This window comes from Biomphalaria glabrata, chromosome 2, assembly GCF_947242115.1.
Source record: "Biomphalaria glabrata chromosome 2, xgBioGlab47.1, whole genome shotgun sequence".
In the NCBI taxonomy this organism is placed as follows: Eukaryota; Metazoa; Mollusca; class Gastropoda; family Planorbidae; genus Biomphalaria; species Biomphalaria glabrata.
In genome coordinates, this window is record NC_074712.1 from 24,130,781 (window position 1) to 24,153,176 (window position 22,396).

Consider the following 22,396-nt stretch of genomic DNA (forward strand, 5'->3'; position numbering starts at 1 on the left):
ACATACATACATACATACATACATACATACATACATACATACATACATACATACATACATACATACATACATACATACATACATACATACATACATACATACATACATACATACATACATACATACATACATACATACATACATACATACATACATACATACATACATACATACATACATACATACATACATACATACATACATACATACATACATACATACATACATACATACATACATACATACATACATACATACATACATACATACATACATACATACATACATACATACATACATACATACATACATACATACATACATACATACATACATACATACATACATACATACATACATACATACATACATACATACATACATACATACATACATACATACATACATACATACATACATACATACATACATACATACATACATACATACGCCAAACATTCTGCTTTATATAATAGATATATTATATTTTGAACTTATTATTTTGTATTTTTCTCTACCTCTCTTAAAAAGTTGTTATACCATTTTAAGTTATACAACAGATAACAAATAGAGTTTAAAATTGCCACACAAAAACGTTGGCGGAGTACTGCCACAAATCTATTTTCTGTAGTTTTGGGAGCTGCACAAGTCCTGTCTCCGGGTATCTAAATCTAGGAAATAGAAGCACTCGTAGTTTAAGCACCGGACATTTAGGAAGCAGGACATTTAGGAAGCCGGACATTTAGAAATAAGGTAAAGACTGGGATTTTGAATTTCGGGATATTTGGGCGCCCCTGAGTCTACCCAACTCTGGGTACCTGACTTTGGTTGGGGAAAGTAGAGACGGTTGGTGGTTGTTATGGCCACATGAAATTCTGCGAGTTAACCGTTGAACAAAGAGATGACCTTAACATCACCTGGCCTGTAGACCACGTGGTCTGAAAGGGGAAATTTTCTATTTTATTTTTTTTTTACATTTAGGTACCCGGAAATTAAGGATACCGAAATTTAGGCACTCTTTGACTGTGTGGAAAATTAGGCATAGGAAAATTAGACACTCTTTAATAGCGTCCTTAATTTTGAATATAAAAAATTATGTATATTTTATCATTAGGTCATAGGCAACTGGTGACGTTATCAAAATACCAACTATAACGATTTTGACTATCAAGTAAACAAACTTACTGTCAACATGCCGTCATTGCGTCCACCTGTCTAGCTATAAGCTGAATGTTATGGACTAAAAAAAATAAAAAGGGTGGAAGGTGTTCATTTCTACCTCTGATGATGTAGCCGCACAGCTAGACGTCTGGCCAGTTTGACATAGTTCACCGACTCACTCAAACGTTAAGACAAAGTCAAACAAAAATTACCAACCGTTGCTACTATGTATGTAATGCGCATTTATATTGTAAAGCTTCATTTCTATTTATATTAACACGCTTTGTCTTTGTAATAAAACATGCATATTCCTATATTTTAACCTAATTATTTTATTTTAAATATCAACTTTAATACATTTCATAACAGGCATTAATGGAACTACTTCAATTTTATACCTATTAAAAGAAATATAGGTACTCCTGTGCACTTTTTACTTTCCGCCAACTATACTGCAGAATAGGCCGGAGCCGAAAATTGCCGGATATTAAAAAATGGTCGGAAATTCCAGCGGAACCGGAGCTACTGTATGGTGCCTCCCTTATTTTTACCACCCACCCTCTCCTTTTAGAAAGTACGACACCTTTAAAAAAGGACATATTAATGGTTAAATTTGAAGTCCGTTAAAGTCAAAGAAGTTGAAGAAAAGGCCGATGCAGGTTTGAAACACGCAGTGTGGTGCCTGTAGCCTGTAATGGTCTTTATTGTTCCCTTGTTGTAGACCTGTTTGGCTAACGAAAAAGTCATTCGGTGCCCGAGACAATATCCACTGTTTGTAACGTGTGAAAGACGAAGTCTCTTTGCCAGAGATATACACATGTCTAGTTTAGAGGCCTTTTTTTGTTGCAAAAAACGGTAAAAGCGTTAAATTTTTTTAAAGTGAAAACAACTCTGTTAATTTCATATTTGTTTAAAACATTAATAAAAATTGTAATAATATCGATTTGTTATTTACTTCATTAATACTCAAATAAGGCTCTGTGAAATTAAAAATAACCAAAAACTCATCCTCGTTCGAGGTAAATATTAACACAATAAAGCTATTTATGAGGATAATTATTTTACAAAGCCAGAAAGAAAAATACGAATTAAAAATATGGAAAAGAGATATTAAGTAAAAACTTACACATACACAAACGCACCTGCGCAAGTTTACCGATTCTTAAAATATTTGTAATCAATTTTTTCACTCATTTCTTGGAAGCAACATCTGGATAATACAATAATTAAGATTTGTTGTAAAAAAAAATTCTTTGTCTAAAGTTATAGTTGTGTTGTTTGCTCCAAACCTGGTGCTCAGCTGGCCACTAAGAGACGCGACAATCGTGTTTGCCTCGGCGATGAGTTCTTTTGACTTTTGGCTTGGAACCACGTCTCACAAGACTGCGACTTCTGATAGAAGAATAAACAAAATGTGTTACTTACAACAAAATATAAAACAAGAAAAACGTTAAAAGTACATTTTAAAAGAAAACAATATCTCCGCTATGCAACTTACAGAACGACAACACATCTCCCCTTCTCCTTGAAAAAGAATTATGGTTATGCGAATGTATAGATTTAGTACACTTTACTATATTGCAATGATAAGCCTTTAGATCTAGTGTAGTCTAGACTTAGAAGACGAGGCGCACAATTGTCGTGAACATTAATGTATTAAACTCTTGAATAAAAGCCTTACATTCGGACATTCCTGAAGCGTTAGTGTTGGGACACGGTTACTGTGTGGTCAACCGGGACACACGGTCAAGTGTTGGGTATCGAGAGTTAGGGGACTTGCGGGAAGTGACGAGTGTGTAAACAAGAAGAGAGGAAGTCTGCTAGTGGAGTAGGTTATCTGTATATAATGTTTGCACTGTATATATGTTATGTTGAAATGCTTCACAATTAAAAGGCACTTTAAACGTAAAGGGACTTGTTACTTCACTGTTAGTCCTTTCAAGAACGCGATAGTCCTATTAAAACCTATGTTGGATCTAAAGATCTAGATCTGCCAAATTTAAATGTATTTAATTGTCTACTTGAAAAAGGATAAAGGTCAAACTAGAGTTTTCCCCGAGTGGCCAAATAATTATTTTCTCAGTGATATACATCAACTGTTAAATTTTTAGAAATATCGTTAAAGCTCTTTTTGATATAAGCGTTCAGATCTCTGAAAGTTTAAGGTTCCATTGAAGTTCTGACTTAAAAAGAGGTATTGTAATAATCATGCTATAAGTTATTGGGGACCCATAACCGATATTCAAAACTGTAATGTAACTTATTGCAAAGCGTATATCAACTCACTCTGTCTGTCTGTATAGTAAAAGTTTGTACACGTTATTTCTCCGACACCCAATCTCAAATCAAACTGAAATTTGCACAATTATTTCTTTTACCTGACAACACAAACATCAATTTAAAAAAAAAAAATTAGTTAATAAACTATTGGTAATTAATTATTTTGTTTGGTATCTCAAACAAGGGAAAGAAATTGTACTTGACTGAAGTGGTGGTATAAGTTGAATTAGTCCCCTTTATAGGTCTCCGCTTTAAAGTAAGTTTGAAACAAACTATACATAACTATACACTTTTCTATAGTCCAAGGCACTTCACTAGCAGAGTGGTTAGTGAGTCAGCTCGAGGAGGCGTGAGCCATGATTTCGAATTCAGGTCGTTCCTACCTTTTTTGCAAATGCTTTTAAAAAAACGATGAGGTAAAATTCACCAAGATATCTCTTTCTTTCTTACCCCCTGCCCCCATTTTCCCAAATACTCCAGGTAAGTGATAGGATCATATCGTACTGAAAAAGCATGAAATAGCGTTAAACAAAAACAAATGGTAAAAATATTATTAATCGCACAGATTTATTGTTGTTGGTCTAGATCCGTTAGATATTTAATGACATGACTGATCCAAACTAATTGATACAATTACACTTTTGTAAAAGTATTTTTTTTTTTTTTTTTCATTTTACAACGCTTATATCAACTCACTCGGTATCTTATTGCATGTTTAGACTTAGACTTAGGTCCTCCCGCGCCGTTCGGCGCATTGGGCGGCAAGCTGTCTCCATAATGATCTGTCACTGGCAATGTCTGGAGCCTCCTCCCATCTGGTGTCCACTGTTCTGAGGTCCTCCATGAAGGTGTGTCGCCAGGTAATACGAGGACGTCCCTGTTTGCGCTTTCCTCGTTTTGGCTTCCAGGTTATCGCAACTCTTGGTGTGCGTAATTCATTTTGACGTAGAACATGTCCCGCAAACCTCATGCGACGCTCAGTCACAACCTCACTAAGTGTTCGACTCCCAGTTCGGCATAGGATTTCCTTGTTTGAGATCCGGTCTGTGTAACTGACTCCCAAAATCCGTCTCAGCCATCTCTGTTGAGCCACATTTAGTCTTTTCTCAATTTTGACAGATGACTTCCACGTCTCACATGCATATGTAGCAGTTGGAATGACGATTGTGTTGAGAAGGTGTATTTTTGTCTCGAGTCCAATGGCTTGGCTAGTCCAAATAGGCTGCAGCCTTTGGAAAATGCTCCCTGCCTTTCCTATTCGACATGCTACATCATGGTAAGCATCTCCATCATTTGTTATGATGCTGCCAAGGTACGTGAACTTGTCCAGCTCTTCAAGCTTTGACTCGCCAAGTCTGATGGGGACACCCTTTGCCTTATATCCCACTCGCATAATTTTAGTCTTATCCAAGTTTATGCGGAGGCCAATTTTGGGTGCCTCTCTGTCTAGGCTCTCCGTCATTTCTTGAATGCATTTATTTGTAGCCCCGAGTAGTGCAACATCATCAGCAAAGTCCAAGTCCATCAATCGGAGTTGTTCATGCCATGGAATACCAAAGGCAGTCTGGTTCATTGCTCTCCTCATTATGTAGTCGATGGCTAGGAGGAAAAGGAAGGGAGATAAGATGCACCCCTGTCTCACACCTGTCTCGATTGTAAAAAACTCTGTTGTTCCCTCTTCTGTTTTAATGCAGCAACTAGACTGACTGTAAAGGCGTCGTAGGATCTGGACGAATTTTTCTGGTATACCGTATTCTCTAACTATTTTCCATAGTGATTCTCGGTGGACACTATCAAACGCTTTTTTGAAGTCCACAAAACTGATCATTAGCCGTTGTTGGTACTCAAGACTTTGTTCTATGATATTTCGTAAAACGAAAATCTGCTCTGTACATGATCTGCCTCTTCGGAAGCCTGCTTGTTCTTCTCTGAGCCTTTCATCTACAGACTGTTGAAGCCGTCTCAACAAAACAGTGCTGAAAACTTTGCCTGGGACAGAGAGGAGAGTAATGCCCCTCCAGTTGTTGCAATCTGCCAAGTTGCCCTTTTTTGGAAGCTTTACAATCACTCCCTTTTGCCAGTCTTCTGGGACTTTTGAAGTTCGCCAACAGAGATTTAAGAGATCAGTCATTCTGTTAACAATGCACTGTCCCCCATATTTTAGCATTTCTGCTGATATCATGTCTAGTCCTGGTGCTTTGTTATTCTTTAGCACTGCTATGGCCATGGTAACCTCCTCAGCAGTTATTGGGTCTGTCTTGACCTTGAGATCATTGTCTGGAGAGGGGTCCTTGAATATGTAAGTTAGGTCTGGCGACAGTTGGTTAAGGGTCTCTTTAAAGTGCTCTACCCATCTTGCATCCTGTTCTTCTTTGGTTAACAAAGTTTTGCCTTGCTTGTCTTTTATTGGTGCCCCATGTCCACTCTTTGCTCCAGTGAGATCTCGGACAATACGATGGAGGGTTTTTGTGTCATTTCTGCTTGCAGCTGCTTGTGCCTCTTGTCCCTTCTGCTCAATCCAGTCCCGTTTATCTTGCCGACAGCTTCTCTTTACTTTCAGATCTGCTTCCCTATAGGCTTCTTCCGCTAGGCTGCGATCCTGTGTTTCATTTTTCTGATCTCGTCTACGTTTGGCCTCTTTCCTCTCATCTATCAATTTCCATGTTCTGTCTTGTATCCACCGTTCCTTGTATGAGCCTCGCCTCCTTCCGATAACTTCTTCCGCGCACCCAATAGTGGTATCTTTGAAGTTGGCCCACTCTTCTTCAAGGGTCAATATATCTGCAAGAGCCTCAAAGCGGTTCGTTAGTTTCAATTGGAACTGTGCTGCAGTATTGCCGTCTTTAAGCTTCTCTACATTAAATGGGCGGGGTCGTGTGGTTTGTTTTGGTTGGCGCTTCAATCGGAGCTTACATTTGCCACTGACAAGGTAGTGGTCTGAGCCGATATCAGCTCCTCTGCGGGTCCGCACGTCTAACAGAGATGACCTCCATCGTTTGGAGATGCAAATGTAATCTATCTCGTTGAAGGTTTCTCCATTTGGTGATCGCCATGTTTTTTTGTGTATTTGTTTGTGCTTAAAATATGTGTTTCCAATTGAAAGGCTGTTGGATGCGCAGAGAGAAATCAAGCGCTCGCCATTATCACTGATGTTTTCTGCAGAGCCATATGGTCCCATTACATATTCAAAGCCAGTTCGGTTGGGATTGATTTTGGCGTTAAAGTCTCCCATCAGTAGAATTAGGTCGTGAGTAGGTGTTTCATCAAGAGTGGTTTGTAGTTGATTATAGAAATGATCTTTGATGGTATCTTCTGCATCCTCTGTAGGAGCATAAGCTTGGATGGTAGTGACTTTAATTTGCTTTGTTTGGAGTCGAGCTGTAATGATGCGGTCACTGACCGGCTTCCAAGCAATTAGCGCTGAAGCTGCTATTTTAGACATGATGATTCCTACACCACCAATGTGCTCCTTGTCATGTCCTGAATATATTATTGTCTTGCCATCATTGATTATTTGTCCACTTGATGTCCACCGCATCTCGCAGATCCCAAGGATGTCCAGCCGGTAAGAGTCAAACTCTCTTAAAAGTTGGGCCAGTTTACCGCATTGATTCAGGGTTCTTACATTCCACGTGCCTATAAGAGTCGGTTTCCTTGCGTTGAAAGGCTTGCCATGTATCAGGTATTGGACTTCCAGTTGGCTTTGATCCAACACCGTCAAAAATAGATTTTTCGGCCATCTCTACTCATCTAATCTTCTTCTATTTGCATACAAGCTCATGCTCGATGACAAGACGTGAATCACTTGTCTTATCATATATGTCACAGACGTTTTTTTTAAAGAAGATAATTAAGTCGTAAGCATTTCATTTGTCAATATTGTCATACATGTTAATCAATGACTTAAATTATGCTAAGTCGTTGGTTTTCCTGGCTGATTCAGGCAACTGTGACGGTCCGTCCGTTAAACAAAAACAATCGACCTTATCAAAGTACGAAAAAAATATTTATTTTAATTTGCCACTTTTAGCGCCGTAAAAAGGTGTGTATTGTTATGGCACGATTAGGAACTAGTTATTTGTTTCGGAAATAGGGGCAAGTTTTTACTTAGCGACGATGACGTGATAGATCTTTAAAAACACAGAACATAAACAAGACGCTTTCTGAACAACGTAACAAGAAGGAGCATTTTAGAAACGGCTAGAAGTAGATGACATTCGACGGTTCCCTTCATGATTATATAACGTGTTTAATGTTCAACACCAGAGTCGACTACCTCTATTGATTGTTCGGCCTTTCGCCGGTGTTATGTTTTCGGTTTCTGCGTTTTGTTCAGTGTTACTACGTTGTTATATGTTTTGTTCAGTGTTCCTACGTTGTTATATGTTTTGTTCAGTGTTACTACGTTGTTATATGTTTTGTTCAGTGTTACTACGTTGTTATATGTTTTGTTCAGTGTTACTACGTTGTTATATGTTTTGTTCAGTGTTACTACGTTGTTATATGTTTTGTTCAGTGTTACTACGTTTTGTTCAGTGTTACTACGTTTTGTTCAGTGTTACTACGTTGTTATACGTTTTGTTCAGTGTTACTACGTTGTTATATGTTTTGTTCAGTGTTACTACGTTGTTATATGTTTTGTTCAGTGTTACTACGTTGTTATATGTTTTGTTCAGTGTTCCTACGTTGTTATATGTTTTGTTCAGTGTTACTACGTTGTTATATGTTTTGTTCAGTGTTACTACGTTGTTATATGTTGTGTTCAGTGTTACTACGTTGTTATATGTTTTGTTCAGTGTTACTACGTTGTTATATGTTTTGTTCAGTGTTACTACGTTGTTATATGTTGTGTTCAGTGTTACTACGTTGTTATATGTTGTGTTCAGTGTTACTACGTTGTTATATGTTTTGTTCAGTGTTACTACGTTGTTATATGTTTTGTTCAGTGTTACTACGTTGTTATATGTTTTGTTCAGTGTTACTACGTTGTTATGAAAGCGTCTTGTTTATGTCGACTCCTTGTGTAACTATGACGTCATCGTCGCTAACTAAAAACTTTCCCCCTATTTTCTGAAACAAATAACTAATTCCTAGTTGTAAGATAACATTAGTTATCTATTGTTTCTATAGTTTCGACCTATTTTTTCAGGTTTGCATTGCCAGCCAGGTTAATACATGTGTACATATTAATGTACCAACCTGTTGAAATTTTTAGCATCACTGTCCCATTCTTCACTTTTCTCTGGCTCACTTTCATCAAGTGAATTAGCACTTCGCCGACGTGTGGACAGGGTGTGACTTAAAGGACCAACATGACGACCTTCACCACGTGACTGATCTAAAAGTAATCGGAAAATGTCTTCTATGTTTTCATCTTCTTTAGCTGAGACCTGGAGATGAAAGATTTGTATTTATTTAATAATACAGTGAACTCTCATTCAAAGATGGGTGATTTCTTATTTTAGAAATGTAAGATGATGAATATCAGAAATATTTTAGGCTAGAACTGAGACTATACTATACATAAAGATCACAGAGACAATTCACCAATTAACTGTTAACTTCTAAACAAATTGTAATTGGGTCAGCTCCACTTTCATATACGTATGATAGGTCTACTGCATTCCGTAATTTTTTCATTGTTCTGAGAATATCTATGATATTTCCAGTGATTGTCGCTTCTGGTGAAAGAAACTTTTCCAAACTCAAATTGATCAAAACTTTAGGTCAGCACAGAAAAGAAGTGGGAGTGAAAAATTATTTTTTTTAATGTTTCAAAACCGGACATTTAGCGTCACAATATCGAGACAAAAGCCGACTAAGACAAAATGAGACTATGGTCACAAGCAGAAGTCATGAGTTCAAAACAAGTAACAGGAGAAGACCGAATGGACATTCGTACAATGCGTCAGTTTGCATAGACTGTCACAAAGTTGATCAACTCCCTCATAAACCTGATTAGATCCAGATGGCTGGAGCGGTCACTTTAGGTAACTAAAAACATATCTTTGATTTGTTGGGAAGAAATCTATTTGGGTCTTGAGAGACACAAGAGCGGCCACAATTGAAGTGAAGAGACTGCATGCGCACCCTCACCAGTTGACCGGCAAGAAAGTGCGATGTATGACTTTCGAGGAACAATTGAAGAATATCCCACAACTCTCATTGACACCATTTACCACCAGAAACACATTGTATCTGTACAAGTAGAAGCATGTATGTTGGAAAGGCCTGCAGTTGACTTGATTGGTCTAACCGTAAACGTGACTGGCCTAAATGAGTCTACCATCACAAATATCTACAACTTGTAAAGGTTAGCAATGTCAGAAGTTACAAATGAGGTAACATGATCTCAATCTGCTGTGATAGATAAAATGGAACAACTGATCCTACATAGATTAAACAGTCAGAATCAGATATAACATCCAGCAATGCATTGAAACAAAATGAGGACCATACATTTGCTTCGCTTTCAGAGTTGAAAACATCTTGTGATGATCTCTTACTCTAATACATTATGTCTACAATAAAAGCTTGCCTAAAAATAGATGAGGTTTTTAAGAGAAAAAAAAAAAAAGGAAGTGCAAAGGCCCTCTGTTATTTACGGGTTTGTAAAAAAAACAACAACTCGAAATTACTGTTCTTTTAATATAGTTTCATGAATAAAGCCTTAGTTACATTCGGAAGTGCCCGAATGCGATAGTACTGTTCTAAAACCAGTTTGTGCGGTTTTTAGTGAGAATGGTGTTCCTCCACAAAAGAAACACAATGACATAAGCCGATAAACATTTTTGTAGTATTTAATTCTAGTCACCAATACAGTTTATTTATCATTTCCTCAGCTACTTTGCAACTGTTCAACACTAAGAATGTTGGACTATAACTTTTGAGATATCCTGTTGTTGATGTGTTTTTTTGTCTCAGAATGAGAATGATTTGGGCAGTTCTACATTCTTATAGAACGTCTGTAATTTTCCCGTGAGGTTGATTAAGTTAGTGTCACGAATTATTTCGTTTGTTTTTCTTGATGAGATATATTTGTGATATAACTTAATATAAGTGGATTCGGAGGTGTTCTAATTATAATTCAAACACTTTAAGAAACAATGAAGTGACTGGTCCATGGATGAATTCGACGGGGGACTGCCTCTGAGCTTGTGTGATAACACAAACTCTTTTTGTAAACTTGTTTTCCTGTGTGTTTCTCCCGCTCGGTTACATGTTTTTTCTCATTAAATACTACAAAAATGTTAATCGGTTTGTATAGTCTTGCCTTTACAGTGGTGAATCACCATGCAAAGTGGATTTAAGATTACTGGAAATTTGTCGAAGAAAGACTGGTTAATCAATAGTAATTAATAGAAGCGAAAAAGAATTAGTTATTTTTTACAAAAATAGATGATTTCTGTAACTGTTATTAGCTAATAAAACAGAAAATAAACAAATCAATATCAACTATATAATTTTATAACAGTATTTTGACAATTGACAAATCGGTATGTATAAATGTTTTAAAAATACGCCAACATTATCTTTCCTCCTCAATATAATCTCCCTTACATTTAAGTTTAGTAACGACTCTTACTATCCAGGCTCTCTGTCAACACTGCACCATATGCTGCCACCAACTCAAAGAACTTGACAACTCAAGGGCTCCAAAAAAACTCGTTAATTTCAATATATAATTCTCTTCATGGCTCAACAGTCTGGACACCAAGAAGTCATGGAAAGATCACTCTTTCATTTCTGCAAGTAGGATTAGAGTTACCCCATGTAACTTTAGCGGAGAAAAAAAATAGGGGGGGGGGGAGAGAACAAGTAGTCTACTCTGTATTCACTCTTCACTAAATAGCAGGGCCGGACTTAACCATTGTGGGGCCCTATGCGAAACGGATTTCGCGGGACCAAGTTGGGGTAGGGATACGAATAATAAGTGATAATTAAGAGTTTGTAGAAAATAAATTCGTCTTTGCATTTTATTCATTCTTTACTACGTACATAATTACTCTCAGAACCTTGCGTGTAGCAAAGTCATACAATATATCACAAAGATTATATTTCCTACATAGGTAACGCTCAATAGCAATAATTACCAAATGTTTCAATCTATCTACGAGAATTGATGACCTCAAGAAATTCTTCATTAGTTTGAGGCGCGATAAACTTCTATCACCAAATACCACAATTACGGGTATTGCATAATGCCTTTTTTTTTCGCGCGTAGGATTGACGTTTTCCATTTTGAATGACACCCCAAAATGACAATTTTTGTATATATATATATATAATATCAGGAGATTGGTATGAGTTTTCAAAAGATTTTAATAATTCCCGGAGATTTCCACGACTTTTTCATATAGTTTGCAATTTCAGGAGGTTTCCAGGAGCTCCTGGTAAATTAGGAGGCCGCGGGAAATCTGTTATAAGTTATAAAGTGGTTTAATTTAATAATTTACACCTAGAATTAGCGCGGGTCCTATGAAATTGCGGGCCCACTGCGGTCGCATAGATAGCAGTGGCTTAAGGCCGGCCCTGCAAAATAGCGGCGTATGCTACCCCGTGGGTCAACTAGCATGTAATAAATTCACAATCACTACTCTACAATTGGCAACACGTAACACTGTACAAATGCTTCACCGTAGCTAACTGTACTGCCTTATAAACTCTGTACCGCTGTACCAAACTTTAATGGCCTTTTCGTCTCGTCCTGGATTTGTACCGGATTTAAATGCAACGGACCAACTTCATACTAGACTCACTGTACCGGACTGGATCTTGAATAGTGAATTCCTTGATCGTGAGGTTGAAAAGCATTTTGTGAATTTCCAAGACGGCCTTTTCAAAACCAATAGAACATTGCGAGTTTCTTTTAGATTATTTTCCTGAAGCGTCGCCACTCGTCACGCTCAGCTAGTGCTGGCCAGTGTTATGTGAATTGATTGCAATGAGCAGCTGGGAAAGGCCCCATTGTCAAGCGACTATGAGAGGTTTGTGTAATTAAAATCAATTAATTATTACAATGATTTAGTTTTTGTGACATTAGATCTAGACGTTTCTAACGCCACCATAGATAAGCCTGCGTTAAATGTCGGGAAACAGAACACAACGGTAGCATACAATTGAGAACAGAATGCCTTGAGCTAACAATATACAAATGTTAAACGAAAAAAGAAGGAGAGATTACAAAGGTTAGAGGTATAATTATACACCCTAAAGTAACATTCAATGGAGCCCAATCAGCATCTTTTAAAGTTAGCAGTAGTGTCAAGCAGGGATGTGTGCTCGCACCTAATCTGTTTTGCATATCCTTCTCCTGCCTTCTGCATTATACTTACAGCGACATCAACGAAGGTGTTTTTCTCCTTACAAGATCATCTGGGAAACTCATTAATGTATCAAGATTGCGAGCAAAAACCAAAGTTAGGAAGATACTTATCAGGGAACTCCTCTATGCTGATGATTCAGAAATTGTGGCTGATTTTGATACTCAGCTTTAGTCCCTGGTGGACAAACTCACTGCTGCTTGCCAGAAGTTCGGCTTAGATATTAGTCAATACTAAAATACTAGTTCAGAACAAAAATACCGCACCTCACGAAGCATTAATGGCCAACCACTAGAAATTGTTGACCATTTTGTTATCTTGACTCTATCATATCCAATGATGTTCTACTGGAAAAAGACATTAACAACAGGATGTCGAAAGCAATGGGCATCATCATGTCACGGTTGCCGAAAAGAGTGTTGGACAATACCTTGCTGACTAACAATACGAAAGCCTTAGTCTACCGACCTGCGTGATGAGCACACTGCTATATGGAAGTGAAATATGATAAACCTACTAATGGCAGAAAAAAAAACTGAATATCTTCCACCTCCGATGCCTAAGGTGGATCTTTAAAATAAGGTGGCAAGATAAAATAAACAATGAAGAAGCTCTACGAAGATCAGGGTGCCAGGACATCCGCTGTGTTATCAGCAGCAGACGCCTTAGTTGACTTGGCCACGTTCATAAAAAGCCAGAAATTCGACTTCCACAAAAAATTCTGTATGGTGATCTAACAGAACTCAGGAAAAGCGCTGGTCGCCCACTTTTACGTTATAACGGATGTATGCAAACGCGACTTGAAGCTCTTCAAAATCGACACTATCAGATGAGAAAAAGAAAAGTGGCACTGGATAGATCCACATGGAGAGCAAGCATAAAGGAAGGGTTCCGGATTGCAGATGCCATAAACAACAGTAGTAGCAAGAAGGGTGAAAACGCAACGGCGCCTGGTGATTATATATGCCCAACCTGTGACGCAGCTGTGTATCAAGGATTGGCCTCTTTAGCCACACAAGAAGTTGCAAATTGAAAAGCTCGTCTCTGGAGATGTAAAGTGCTCAGTGCTCGTTGATGCCAAGGTTCCTTCATGCAGACATGGAGTTAAGGGTGGGTTCAACAGGAACAGCAGGAACGGGAGTTCTGGAAGTTGTTTTATTGAGCCAACAGGGCTCATTGTAATTTAGGCATATTAATAAGGAGGTCTCCATGAATTGGATCCATTAGCAGGCATGAATTCCATGTAACAGGAAGTATGGGCATTCAGCTATAGGCATGAATTCCGAATAAGAGAAAACTGAGATGAACTGTTATTAAAAATAACAGAGAAGGAAGGACTAATCCTCTTGTAGTGCTCTGGCAAGAAACTGGGAGGTTCGGCGTAATGCCTCGTAGCTACCATACATGTTGAGTGGCTGCTCAGACACGTCTCTCTCTCTTAGCTCTCGGAGTTGGGGACACTCATACAAGACATGCGACACTGTTTTGACGTTCTCTCCACAGTGACGGCATCGGGAGTCGTAGTTCAGACTGAACGGGGCAAAGTATGCTTAACAGGAACTAGTCGGTGTCTCTGGTCATAATCAGGCACAAGATCCAAGTGAATAGAATAAGAAAAAGGGAGCACAAAGATTGGAGTGTCTGTAATAATTGAACGTCCCTCAACGTTCTAAATACAATGAACCGACTGTTCGTGATTGAAGAATTTTGAGACGTATATGCCGCTCGGCCGCAAATAGGGATTGGGCAGAAAAAGCATGTGATAGATCATCTGACAGGTCAAAATAGACTCTATGACATCCGGTCAAGATAGCGCTTCTCTATTAGTTGTCAATGATGTATTAAGTACATCTGGATATAGGTCAAGCGTGACGTGCGCTCAGGGTCTAGACAAAGGGGAGGGTAAGTCTGGCCGCCTCACAAGATGAAAGGAGTTGAGATTGTCTTGCGCTAGTGATAAAGTCAACCAGGCTGAGACACACGGATTATCTCCTTGATCAATGAGAAACGTAGGTAAGGGTGGAGAAAATAGTACACCGTACAAGGTGAAGCATGTTCGGAATTGCGGGTTGGGGTAGGTTTGGCGGGCAACGTCCAGGTTGGGTCAACTATGACCTGCTGGTAATTCTAAATAACACGGTTGGCTTTCAGAATACAAAAGTAGCCATAGCGTCTCAACTTAGGTACAAATATGGTGAAATTAAAATTTTAATAGTTTTTGTAGATTTCGAATCTGAACGTGAGAAGGGAACAGGCGGTAAGACATTGCTCATAAGTCTAGTGGTCAAATGAGATAAGTCACTTTTAAAACATATGAATGAACCATGTGCTTACCTCTACAAAGCCACCAGAAAATCCACTGCTGTAAATCCAGTTTAATGCATCAAACTTTTCAACCTGCCGACCATTTTCTAAATCCATCATGGTTCCTACAATGACACAAGGTAATTCCTAGAACAGATGTAATAAAATTAAATAATTAAAGCAGATTTGTAAATATCTTGAAATTGAATGACTATATATGTGGATATTTTTTTCTTTTTAGTAATGAAATCAATTTAATTAGTACCTCTATTATGAAAAAAAATATTACAAAACAAAAGTATGGATCTTTTAGGTAAGCACGAATACCAAAAACTTTGAGCTAAAATCTACCAATAACCACGATCTACGTACCTCCCAAAATATTCATTTGCGTGAATATCAAAAGCTATTAACTAAAAGCTTAACCAATGGCACAAGAAAAATGTGACTTCCCGTAAAATTATAGCCATAGACATTGCCTCCTCCAAAATGGAGCTGACCAATAGCCGTTGCAACAGAGCAACAGACGTTTTAAAAAATTATAATTCTTGCTAATAAATAAACAAGTTGCTGGATTACCATGCACCTCTTGTCAATCGCACATCATCTGCACCCTTGATGTCGGAAAACATAAAGACATTAAAACCTTTTTCGCCGACGTGCTGAACGAACATTTCTAAAAAAAAGACAGGTCTGACGATACATCGACAAATCTACATCCAGGAAAAAAACAAGGTGAATTGCATGATTAGATATGCGCACACTCCATCGTCATATTCGACAAAATCGAAACCTCCGATTCTTCCAAGGAGATATTTAGGATCACCACTGAAATGTTTAAAGTAACTGAACTCTCTGATTCTTTCAATAGCCAAGATTGAGCAGATAAAATGAAATGACATGCCATCCCTTTCATCACAGATTGAGTCACCAATCTTTAAAAAATTTTCTTTTTGCGAGTTTCAGTGTGTCTCTGAAGATTATGTCAATACTCTTATTTTAAAGATGCCTAATAAGTCACGTGACCTTAATCCCATTCCAACTTCCGGTAATAGTTTAGATACCCCGATCGTGACCTTCGTGACTATGTCGAAGGTGCCGCCCAGATGGTATCTGGAAATTTCGGCACCGGATATTTAGGCACCCGGAAATTTGGCACCGGATAATTAGGCACTTTTTGACAAGGCGGAAAATTAGGTACCGGAAAATTAGGCACTCTTTAATTAGCGACCTTTATTTTGAAAATCATTTTAAAATGTTAACGTACAATTTATCCTTAGGCTATGGGCTATCGGTGACGTTATAATAAATAGCAACTATAACGAATCTAACTAAATAAAAGCTGACACAATGGGAAAAAAATGGCAATCATGAGAATGTGTGGAAAAAATGACTCCAGTATTATATAATATAGACATCACAGGATTTAGGGGAGGGGAGGTAGAGATGATTCTCCGCTCATTGCTTCAGTCCATCACCAGCCCCTATAAGGTTGACTGGTGAGTTTTTTAAATTTTGATTATGCAATCTGTGAGCGCCACTTGGTTGCAAAAAGAACTCTAACAAATTAACCAACAGGAAAAACACTATAGTAGTCTGTATCAAAAGCTTTCGAAGCTTGAGACTTAGTAGTTACAGAAGCAGCTTTTATATAGTGGCCTGCTGAAAGAGGCCACTAGCACTGGAACACAAATCGACTTTGATGTAGCTGGATAAAAACGTTTATAGCATCAGCATGATATTTCGCATGTCTCGGAAAAGACTCGATACATTTCGAACCCAGGAGTCTCATAGGATCAACAGGTGGACCCAATTTCTTTTGAGATACCCGCCAGTGTAAAAGAGCCTGATTCATTGTTTTATCATATACTGTCAACATAATCATCATATTAAGAACTTTAAAGATTTTCATCTGTTATAAGCAGAATGAGCATTCTGTTTATAACAGATGAAAAGAGACCAATATTCCAAAAATTAATATAGAAATTTTCAACTAATCTGTCTTTTCCATAAACTCTTTATTTTTTTTATTTCAAAACAATTTTTTTATCGTGATTTCTAGCCATTTTACAATGTCCAACCATATATATTTTATATAAATATTATAGAACATAAATTTGCATATATTGAATATATGCGTAGGTATAGGTAAAAATTAATTACCACAAAAAAAAACATTGAAGGAGGTAACCCACCTATACACTCACACAATAGATCTTCCTAAAGAGGCTGATAATAGAGATTAATGCTGTTATAAAACAATGAATACTACTTTAGTTTATTAACATATCAGATCCCTATAAGTAACGCAAGCAAAGCCTCCTCCTCATTCCCATACCCTTTTTAAAGAAACAAGTTTCTCCAGACTTCCAACTTAGCACCTATGCTGTTCCATACCCTTGAACTCAGTGTGTAGCCTTAAGATTCACTAAGTAACTTTTACGACCAAGTTTACATCTATCTTCGAGAAATCCTCTCCCTTAAGTGGGAGTGTGTGCCCCCCACCCCCGCCTATCTCATTTAAAAAGTACGGCCCCTCCCTTTCCCACTAGAAGAGGGCCATTGCGATTATATTTATCGACAACACTCCCCGACATAATAAAAATATTTTATAACACTTTTTAACCTTAAGTATTTACATTAGTAACTAAATATTTACACAAATTGCGAAACCATCAATTTAAAAAACTCACCAGTCAACCTTAGGGGTTGGTGATGGGGGGAAGCAAGGAACGGAGAATCATCTCTACCTCCCTCCCCTAAATCCTGTGATGTCTATATCATATAATGACTCATGAGTCATTTTTTCCACACATTCTCATGATTGTCATTTTCCCCCATTTTGTCAGCTTTTCTTTAGTTAGAATAGTTATAGTTGCTATTTATTATAACGTCACCGATAGCCCATAGCCTAAGGATAAAATATATGTTAACATTTTTAAATTATTTTAAAAATTAAGGTTTCTAATTAAAGAGTGCCTAATTATCCGATGCCTAATTTTCCGCCTTGTCAAAAAGTGCCTAATTATCCGGTGCCTAAATTTCCGGGTGCCTAATTATCCGGGTGCCTAAATTTCCGGGTGCCTAAATTCCGGGTGCCTAAATATCCGGTGCCTAAATATTCGTAAATATGCGGTGCTTAAATATCCGGTGCCTAAATTTCCTAAATTCCGCCCATATACCTAAACCGGCCGCCATGTTGTTTTCAAGTATATTAATCTCCCTTATCTATATTTAACCATGGAACTATACTAAGATTTAACTTTTAATAACTTTTTAAAAGAGTTTTTTGCTCTTATGCTGTCAACTTATGTATTTTATGTTTATTTACTGAAATTAAGGTCCAAATAAAATGTTAACAATAATTTAAACTTATTTCTTTTTTTTTTCCTTCTTATCAAATTATTAATTTACAAAAAATATCTGGTTAATTATTAGATCTAGAATGATCTATTACGTCACCAAGCAAAGCGAAATATTGATAAAATTAAAAAAATATGCATGCATATCTACATGTTTAATTATTTTCTTTTGAACAAAATTAAGCTTTATGACTTAGAGATCTATAAAGATCAATGACATAATACGGGACTCGTATTATTACTACAGGAAAAAAAAAACACTTTATTTTAAAAGGGTATCATCATCTTAATACTTTTATTTTTATCTGTTGATTACGACTACAGTTAGATCTATACATTTCTAATGAATTTCAAGTGCCATCCGTTTTCGTAAAACTACTTCACAAAGAAAAAGATTGATTTCATTAAGCTGACACAGATGTAGTGATGACGTAATCCCCTTTCTCCTAGCCGGCAGTCCTCAGTGAAGTCTACTGTCTACAAGCTGGGCCTGCCTTACGTAATTGGAGGTAAAACAAATAGGGAGGCCCAATGCGAAGTGAATAGTGTGGCCTCAAATGAAATAGAAAAGCAAAAAATTAAGACCTAAAATATGCAATGAATTATAAACTTTCCTGTATCACCTGTATCTATATCAAAACCAACAAATAAGTTAAATTCACTTAGCGCCGCCTATGGCACTTATGTGCTTCATGGACAATTCATGATCACCAGACTAGAAATAACATTTCCAAATGTCAACACAAGAAAGAAACAATGGTCTTCTAACAGATGTAATCTAACAAGTAGATCTAAATATTTGTGAATAAACCTTGAATCATAGTATAACAGACTTAAAATTAGAACTAGGAGAGATATAGATCCATAGAGTTCTGCTTGCGATTTAATTCACGTTTCGTCATTTTTTTCTCTAAAAACAAAAAACATTATTTGAATCCTTTGAGAGACCCCACCAATCGAAGGTCAAGGCGGCTGCATAGTTTGCCTGTGTCCAGCTACAAGATTGGGGGGGGGGGTATAGGTCGAGTGTAACTTGATCAAGAAAAAAAACTGCTCCTCGATTACACTAAATTTTGTTTAAAAATGTCTGGTTGGGGGTGGGTAGCGATTCCATCTACCGCCTCCCCCTCTCTTTTCATCAATCGACTAGTATTACATTCTGTTACGGAGTCCCAAGCCAGTTTTTCTCTCCTACCGTACCGTAGTACCGTACATCGTAGTGGCGAGGTCAAGATCGTAGTATTCACGGCAGAACTATGTGTGATGTAATCACCTCTCCCTGTTCGGAGCTTCGTCGTGGCCGTATTACGTCAGCTACTGTTTTGATCACCGGTATGCTCGTATAGGGGGAAGGGCAAGGTACGGTGAGTTAACTTGGTCAATACTGATCTCGTCCTTCACTTTCTATGTTAGATCACCGACATACAGTTCAACTGAGGTCTAAGTCTTGACTAGGATTAAAATGTGTCGTTACATAAACGATGTCCGATCAAAACTCTCTTGGTTGGATCCTATATTGTCGTTGTCGTGGTAGGATCCTATATTGTCGTGGTTGTGTATGACAAATACACTCTGCTTGTCGTAGTGTCTCCTCCCCCTCCCCTATTTGGTTCAGAGAAGTAGTAACACTCATACTATTTCATCTTGCTGTTCTTTCATCTCATGTGGTGGTATAAATATTTTTTTATTATCATAAAAACAACGAAGATTAAATTACGTTATAGCTACAACATGTTTAGCCTAAAGCTAGAGGTTCTATATTTAATATGAATATTTGTTTTCTATTTTTTTTTTCGTCTTTGTAGATCTGTGTTATTACTATTATTACATAATTTATATTTAGTTATTGCTTAAAGTACAAAAAGCTTGTTTGCATTCTAAATAAGTTTCACTATTAGATCTAATAGCTGTTAGAAACAAAGACAAAATACAAATAGAAAAAGTTGGCAATTAACTTAAGGGAGATGATCTAGTGTTAAGCCCATAGACTTAGATCTACTACTAGACTGGATACCGGAAATAAATTCGTATCCGCGACTGATCGATCGTGAACATTGTGTAGACAGTTGGATCAAGGCGTTGTTTTGTCAAGTAGTTCAAAGAAGTAATGTCTTTTTTTTTCAACCCTAACCTATGTAACATATCATTTTATTTTTTAGATCTAGATCTAGTAAATGAACATCAAAAATAAGAGTACTCTCGTCTCATTATTATAATTTTGCAATTTGCAGATACATAATCTTATTTATCAAAAGACTGAATGCAACACTAAATTTATTTAACTAGAAAAATATCAGATTGAGTAAAGGTTGGAAAAAGGCGACTAGGAAATTATTATTTGGGCTTAGAACTCATCTCAATCGTGACTCTTATACTGAAAAAATTTCCAAAGCAAAGTCTTTCTTAAAATAATTATGATAAATTCATGTGAAATTATATAAACTTTGTCTGGAAAGTGGAGGGGGTGGTAGAGTGAAAATGATTAATCCTCGCTCCTGTTTATAATTTCTGCTAATGATTGCATTTGGCATTAAAGAATAGGGGTGGGGCGATTTGATGAGTTAAATGTATAGCAGAGATATTTTATTTTAGTAACAGATTTTTCTTATTTTGTAATTTCTTAACTATAATACAAAATAATAAGTATTGGTTTGTCCGATGGGGGGAAGGCGATTGCATGTATCGCCCCTCCCACCTGGTACAACCTTTTTTTATTTTATATTTAATAATCATAAAATTTGAGATTAGAGTGTGGTGCGACATAATTTACAATGGGTTCACATATGAATACGTAGTTTATATTATATAGATATTCAACTAATTTTGTTCACAAAGAATGATTTCTCCATAAAAATAGGACGCCCCTCCCCCTTCTAAGATGGCTAGAGTGGAGAGGGCAGTACATGCTATCGCCCACCCACTTTACCCCAACGAATCGGCCAAAATACCAGAAGTGGAGCGACATACTATAAAATGTATATATTAATTCAACTAATTTTGTCACAAACTGATTTCTCCATAAAAGTATGACCGCCCCCCCCCTCCACTCAAAGGGTTTAGATGAGACGATGAGAAGGGCAGTAGAGGTATTCACCCCCCCACACACACACACACACAATCGGCCAACAGGGGAACGACATAATATAAAGATCGCTTAAAATATCACTAACAAGTTTTAATCATATAGATATTTAATTGATTCTTTTATAAAGCTGGGATTTCTACAAGTAAATTTGACCGCCCCCCCCCCACTCAAAAGTTTATGTGGGGTGGGGGGATTGATGCCATCGCCCCCTCCCGAACCCACCAAATCGTCCAACATACTAGAGGGGGGGGGGGTCGAAAATCTCAAAATCTCAAAAGTCGAGAGCACAGATTCACTTTTTATCACAAACTGCCAAGTTCCTTATTTCCATGTAGTGCGGAATCTTGGAGTTTTCTTCGACTCAACACTATCTTTCGACCCACACATAAGTCAGCTCTGCAAGAGACTTTATCTGAAGCTGAGCAGATTATGCCAGATCCGACCATATCTAACTAAGAAGTCAACAAAAAGCTAGCTGTGGCATTCATACTTTTCCACCTTGACTACTTCAACGCCGTGCTGCCAGGTATACCCGATTATAAATCGCCAAGCTGCAACAAATTTAGAAAAATGCCGCACGAATGCTCCTAAGAAAAATAAGACGTAGGCTTAGCCCTTATTATTTAATAAATTGTTGATCTACAATCTTGATCAACCAACATCATCAACAAGGCAACAACAAAATGGCGATCCCAATCTGACTACAAGTAGTCGTCATCTTTTTTTTTTTTTTTGCTAGATCTACTTCTAGATACGTACACTACTGGAGGATTACTTTTTTTATCTACTGTTTGGAGTTACAAAATCTGGATTTAGAACTATTTCGTCCGTAGAAGTAAAAATGTCTCTATTTTAGGGCAGTCCGTCGTCAGTGTACCTCT

The 22,396-nt window shown here is 37.4% G+C and overlaps 1 protein-coding gene across 1 annotated transcript in view; it reads right to left on the reverse strand.

The window, feature by feature from the left end:
* Window positions 1-357: 357 nt before the first annotated feature.
* LOC106069069 (GTP-binding protein Di-Ras1-like) overlaps window positions 358-22,396 on the reverse strand; it is a 55,792-nt gene continuing 33,753 nt past the window's right edge. The window contains exons 3-5 of the mRNA XM_056019715.1: window positions 15,099-15,215; window positions 8,641-8,831; window positions 358-2,553 (exon numbers count right to left, since the gene is read on the reverse strand). Coding sequence (XP_055875690.1) covers window positions 2,469-2,553; window positions 8,641-8,831; window positions 15,099-15,215 — 393 coding nt within the window. The 3' untranslated portion in view covers window positions 358-2,468. The remainder of the gene's footprint in view (window positions 2,554-8,640; window positions 8,832-15,098; window positions 15,216-22,396) is intronic.